The sequence below is a fragment of the Cebus imitator genome, unplaced genomic scaffold (genome assembly GCF_001604975.1).
Source record: "Cebus imitator isolate Cc_AM_T3 unplaced genomic scaffold, Cebus_imitator-1.0 Scaffold435, whole genome shotgun sequence".
Lineage (NCBI taxonomy): Eukaryota > Metazoa > Chordata > Mammalia > Primates > Cebidae > Cebus > Cebus imitator.
In genome coordinates, this window is record NW_016107750.1 from 1,499,655 (window position 1) to 1,505,682 (window position 6,028).

Below are 6,028 nucleotides of genomic sequence, written 5' to 3' on the forward strand. Positions count from 1 at the left end.
ACAGGGTTTTGCCACATTGGCTAGGCTGGTCTTGAACTTTGACCTCAGGTGATACACCAGCCTCAGCCTCCTAAAGTGCTGGGATTACAGGTGTAAGCCGCCTTGCCCAACCTGCACTTGTTTTTTAATGGATGCTTCATCATTTAATGTCACCTGCCCGGTGATCTGCCAGCCAACCTGCTCTTCACCCCCTCTTCCTCTAAGGGCTCCAACTCCAAGGGGTTTTTTGAGTTTCTCAAGCAGGTTATCATGACACTTGCTGTTGACATAAAGTGGGTATCCAGATAGCAGGTATTATCTTGCAATAACCAGGAATTCTTTTAAAATAATTTTTTTTTCACTATTTACCAGACTGTGGAGTTATCCGAGGGATCATCTGGTTTGGCACACTGCCACGGATCATAGTTGGATCAGGCAGAGGACCATCTAGAGTAAAAAAGAGAAATTAAGAAGTATCTTTGCACCAACTGCCCTTAAACAACCAAACAAAAACTCACTGTTCACACAAATCCCACAAAATATATTTAATAATACCTTTAAAAATTGGGTGTGAATCACAAAATAAAGCTCTGAACTAGACAGAAACTTGAAGAAAATGTTATTTCTGGAATACAGAAAAATGTGTCCCAGTGGATTTGTTGGTATTCCTTTATGAGTCTGGGTGCTTTTGATGTTGATAGAAAAATAATGTAAAACATTTTTAAAAACTGAAGCTATTATAGGCCAGGCATAGTGGCTTACACCTGTAATCCTGGCACTTTGGGAGGCTGAGGTGGGTGCATCACTTGAGGTCAGAAGTTCAAAACCAACCCGGTCAACATGGTGAAATCCTGTCTCTACTAAAAACACAAAAATATTAGCCAAGTGTGGTGGCGGGCACCTGTAATCCCAGCTACTCAGGAGGCTGAGGCGGCAGAATCACTTGAACCCAGGAGGCGGACGTTGCAGTGAGCTGAGATCGTGCCACTGCAATCTAGCCTGGGCAACAGAGCGAGGCTCTGTCTCCAAAAAAAAAAAAAAAAAGCTATTATACCATTTAATGTGCTATTGTTTAACAAAGTGAGTCTGGCATGCAACAGAGTGTCTCCATGAATAATAGCTATGAATCATGTCTAATGGTGGCCAAATTTGATTATGTAGCATAGTAATGTTTTTATGTACACAAACTCACTATGAACATTGATTTTAAATAATATGCATATTATAACACACTATATATTTCGTACCTCTAAAATACAAAAATAGAAGTAATTCTTTTTTGTTTTGTTTCTCAAGTGATGTTCCCGACTTAACCTCCCGAATAGCTGGGACTACAGGCACATGCTCCCATGCCTGGCTAATTTTTGTATTTTTTGTAGAGATGGAGTTTCACGATATTGCCAAGGCTGGTCCTGAAGTCCTGAGCTCAAGTGATCCACAGCCTCAATCTCCCAAAGTGCTGGGATTATAGGCGTGAGTCACCATGCCCGACCCTTTTATGCTTCTATTATTTTCTTTTTTTTTTTTTTTTTGGGGGGGGACGGAGTTTCGCTCTTGTTACCCAGGCTGGAGTGCAATGGCGCGATCTCGGCTCACTGCAACCTCCGCCTCCTGGGTTCAGGCAATTCTCCTGCCTCAGCCTCCTGAGTAGCTGGGATTACAGGCACGTGCCACCATGCCCAGCTAATTTTTTGTATTTTTAGTAGAGACGGGGTTTCACCATGTTGACCAGGATGGTCTCGATCTCTTGACCTCGTGATCCACCCGCCTCGGCCTCCCACAGTGCTGGGATTACAGGCTTGAGCCACCGCGCCCGGCCACTTCTATTATTTTCTATGTATTAGGTTAAGTTAAGAATCTCATTTTACAAAATGTCAGATTTAGTACAAGCTAAAGGTCAACAATTAAGGCTGATATTCAGTTCCATTACCTTTTATTCCTGCTTTCATTGGTACCATACTGTTTTTACTCTGACATTAGAATACAATTTAATATCTCACAGACTTTAGACTTGGCTCAAATTTCACCCGGAACTTGAGTTAATTCTACCAAAACCAAGTATCTCACGTATGTCTACTTGTTTTTGTATCTTTAGTTACTACTCAAACTCAAATCATGTACTGAAGCAGTCAGTCTCAACTGTAATCTTGACTTTCCCGTTCCTGAAAATGTGTTCTCCTAGCTACTCAAAAAATCTGTTTTTCCTTACTATTGGGCCTCCATGTATACTATTTCCTCTGCCAGAAATGTTGCTCTTCCCAACTTTTTACACATCTTGGCCCAATTACAAAACAATATCTGGCACACTTTAGTTAGTAATGAAATTAATAAATGGGGCTGCTAATGGACATTGGAAATCATTTATTACTTCAATAAATGAAGGAGATGAACTTCTCAGTCTACCTATAATCTACTGATGGTAGGAGGGTTACTACCTGCTGGCTCAGTTGGCACTTATAGGTCATTAGCACTTCCTAACTCAGCAAAGGCAGGTTTTTCTTATCAAAGCAACAGCATTTAAACAGCCTGTATCATTCCTGAAAATGGTGTGCCTGCTCGGTATTTCACTACTTTGATTCTACCAGTAAGTCAATGATTGAATAAGACAATGTATCATAGTCTTGGTTATCTGGTTAATTCATCAGGTCAACAATGATGATATAACCAGAAACTGAAGCTGCCAAAACGTAATTTTAAATGATGCTTCTAGGCCGGGTGGTGGCAGCTCACGCCTGTCATCTTAGTACTTCGGGAGGCCAAGGTAGGGGGGTGGGGGGAGGAGGATCACTTGAGGCCGGGAGTTCCAGACCAGCCTGGCCAACATGTTGAAACCAGTTTCTGTGAAAAATACAAAAATTAGCCAGCCATGGTGGCGTGTGCCTGTAATCCCAAATGGCCTACCCGGAAGGCCAAGGTGGGAGAACTGCTTGAACCTGGGAGGCAGAGGCTGCAGTGATACAAGATCCCGCCACTTCACTCCAGTCTGGGACACAAAGTGCATCTCTGTCTCCAAAAAAAAAGAGCTCCTAGCCTTAGAATATTTATGTCAATTAGAAAGTGTGACAGTGTAACATGATATTATGTGTGCTACAGAGTGTAGGTCTCTATGGGGGTCCTGAACCTGGTCAACCTACAAACATCTAGTGGCTACTTACAACACAAGCCAGTCTCAGAGAAATCTGTGAACATCTGTAGGCTATCACTTTCTAGGTGTCACCATTAGAGAACTTTACTTTGGGCTCTAAATCAATGCCAGATTATCAAGGTATGTTAAGTACCATGCCCAGACATCTTAAATATACTGTTCTGCTTCTGTTTTTTACTGTAAGTTATTTTCTTTGCAAAGGCAAATCGTTATTTAAAAACTCTAGAATAGTTACACAAGCTTACAGAAATTAATGACTTTGGATAGAAACTATTTGTTTATCAATTTCTCTCAAATGTAAGTATAACAAAAAATACTTACTAGAAGTCATTCCTGGTTGCGGCTGTCCCATGTTAGGCCCTGGATTCATGGCAACTGGAACCATGCCTGCAGCATTTGGTAGCATGTTCTGTTTCTGTAGTCTAGTCCTTCGTTTTTCTTCTAGTTCTTTCTGGATCTTATAGATTTTCTCAGCTAGAAGGTGGTAGTATTCCGCCTTTTGAATTGTTGAAATAAAATAAGGGAGATGAGGAAAAAGGAACTACCACCAGATAACATGAAAAATAAACTGAGAACAGATATTAGTTTCATTTTTTATGCTGCATTAAGAAGTGGTACCAATTTAGAAAAAGTTCAACTTATGTACAGAAACTAAGCTACCATGAACAATACTAAGTTACTTTTCATATATTCTAGTGAAAAGAGAACAGAGATGGTACAGCTCAGCACCACCACCACCCCTTTTTTGGGGAGAGACAAGGTCTCTCTCTGTTGCCAGTGGCACAATCATGGATCACTGTAGCTTGACTTCCAAGGCTCAGGTGATTCCCCCACCTCAGCCTTTTGACTATCTGTGACTACAGGCACGTGCCATCATGCCCGGCTAATTTCTTGTATTTTTTTGTAGAGATGGGGTTTTGCCATGTCGCCTGCGCTGGTCTCCAACTCCTAGGCTCAATGATCTGCCCACCTGAGACTTTGAAACTGCTGGGATTACAGGCACCAAGCCACAGTGCTCGGCCAACTCAACACTTTTTAGGTTGATAAGACAACCAAATGAAGTGCCACATGAGTGCAAATGAAGTGCCACATGAGTGCACTGTATTAGGAGGAAAAAATTAAAATTATTGATGACATGCATTTAAGAAATTGCTTTGTTATCCTAACTGTGCTTGATGACAATAAGATGGGATAGCTAGAGTGTGTACCCCGACTGAAGGACATGTACTATTTGCACATTTGCACATGCTAAAGAGGAATAAGCTGGCCTGGCACCGTGGCTCTTGCCTGTAATCCCAGCACTTTGGAAAGCTGAGGTGTGCGGATCACCTGAGGTCGGGAGTTCAAGGCCAGCCTGTCCACATGAAGAAACCCTGTTTCTACTAAAAATACAAAAAAAAAATTAGTTGGGCGTGGTGGCGCATGCCTGTAATCCCAACTACTTGGGAGGCGGAGGTTGTGGTGAGCCGAGATTGCGCCATTGCACTCCAGCCTGGGCAAGAAGACCGAAGCTCCGTCTCAAAACAAAAACAAACAAACAGGAACAAATAACCACAACAGGCCCAATCTTGGCTATTAATACAAAAAAACAAAAAAAAACCAGATGCTCACTCGATTGTTTGCAGATTCATACATGTCCCCTTCAACTTTCCGAGCATATGCAACTAGGTTTTCCATCCGTCTGTCTTTTAAAGCAGCAGGATCCGGTGTAGGAAATATGGCTTGGACGCTGGAAAAAGAAAATCCCACCACTGTAATATCATGTCAGCTTTTAATTCAGTTTTTTTCCCCCTGATTTTTATACACTGAACACACAGAGGAAAAGAAAAAATAATGGCAAGGTGAGACATATTCAAATATAGTAAGTGAAATCAAATTGTCCTTTAGTGACAAAATAATTTCTCTCTATATTTCCGATCACAATACAGAAAATGACTCCACAAAAAATACTCTTTGGTCCCTGTTACTCTAGACGTAAAGCAAAATATTACTTTGAGCTACATACTAAAGAAAGTGAGGAAAATGAACCTTGTCGTAGTATCAAGTAGCAAAAGCCTTCAGAACTCCTTCTACTCTTCTAAGTTTTTCATCTTATTGAAATAAAACTTAATAACCAACCATTCTAAAATGTTAAATCATCAAAAACTCGAAGTGTTCTGGCAAAGGCTTATAAAAAAACAAACAAAAAACCAAAAACCTGAAGTGGAGGGAGCAGAAATGCACAATGATTCTGCTAGATTCACTTTTTCACTTTCTAGCAATTCCCTAACAAAATGTTTTGCATTAGTATTTCTTATGATTGATAAATGTGATCTTTAGGCGCTAATTTTATTTAAACATCTTAGCCATAGGACTTGAAGAAACCAGATCAAGAAGATATAAATGGAAGTTCAGAAGAATACCGAGTTGGCAGAAAACTTGAGCATATATAATAAACTTTTAATGTAAAGTCAAATGATCAATCCCAAATAATCATTTCTGCCCACTAAATAAAAATTCATGAATAGTTTGTCACAAAATAAGAGACTCGTTATTCCTTATCAAAGCAATCATTTCATTCCACTTAGGGATGGGGTTCTTTCCTTGTCAAATTTCATTACTCAGTGCTATCATTTAAGAATTTCTGGGCTGGGTGCAGTTGCTCACACCTGTAATCCCAGCACTCTGGGAGGCCGAGGCGGGCAGTTCACAAGGTCAGGAGATCAAGCCCATCCTGGCTAACACAGTGAACCCCCATCTGTATTAAAAACACAAAAAACTAGCCGGGCATGGTGACGGGCCACCTGTAGTCCCAGATACTCAGGAGGCTGTGGCGAGAATCCAGGAGGCGGAGGTTGCAGTGAGCCGAGATCATGCCACTGCATTCCAGCCTGGGCAACAAAAGCAGGACTCAGCCTCAAAAAA

At 41.1% G+C, this 6,028-nt stretch overlaps 1 protein-coding gene across 2 annotated transcripts in view; it reads right to left on the reverse strand.

Annotated features, from left to right (window-relative positions):
• EP300 (E1A binding protein p300) overlaps window positions 1-6,028 on the reverse strand; it is an 87,066-nt gene that overhangs the window by 30,665 nt on the left and 50,373 nt on the right. Inside the window, exons 9-11 of one of the 2 annotated variants that reach the window (XM_017510362.2) lie at window positions 4,736-4,853; window positions 3,446-3,620; window positions 349-426 (exon numbers count right to left, since the gene is read on the reverse strand). In XM_017510362.2, coding sequence (XP_017365851.1) covers window positions 349-426; window positions 3,446-3,620; window positions 4,736-4,853 — 371 coding nt within the window. The remainder of the gene's footprint in view (window positions 1-348; window positions 427-3,445; window positions 3,621-4,735; window positions 4,854-6,028) is intronic. The other variant, XM_037731986.1, reaches the window with a different exon arrangement.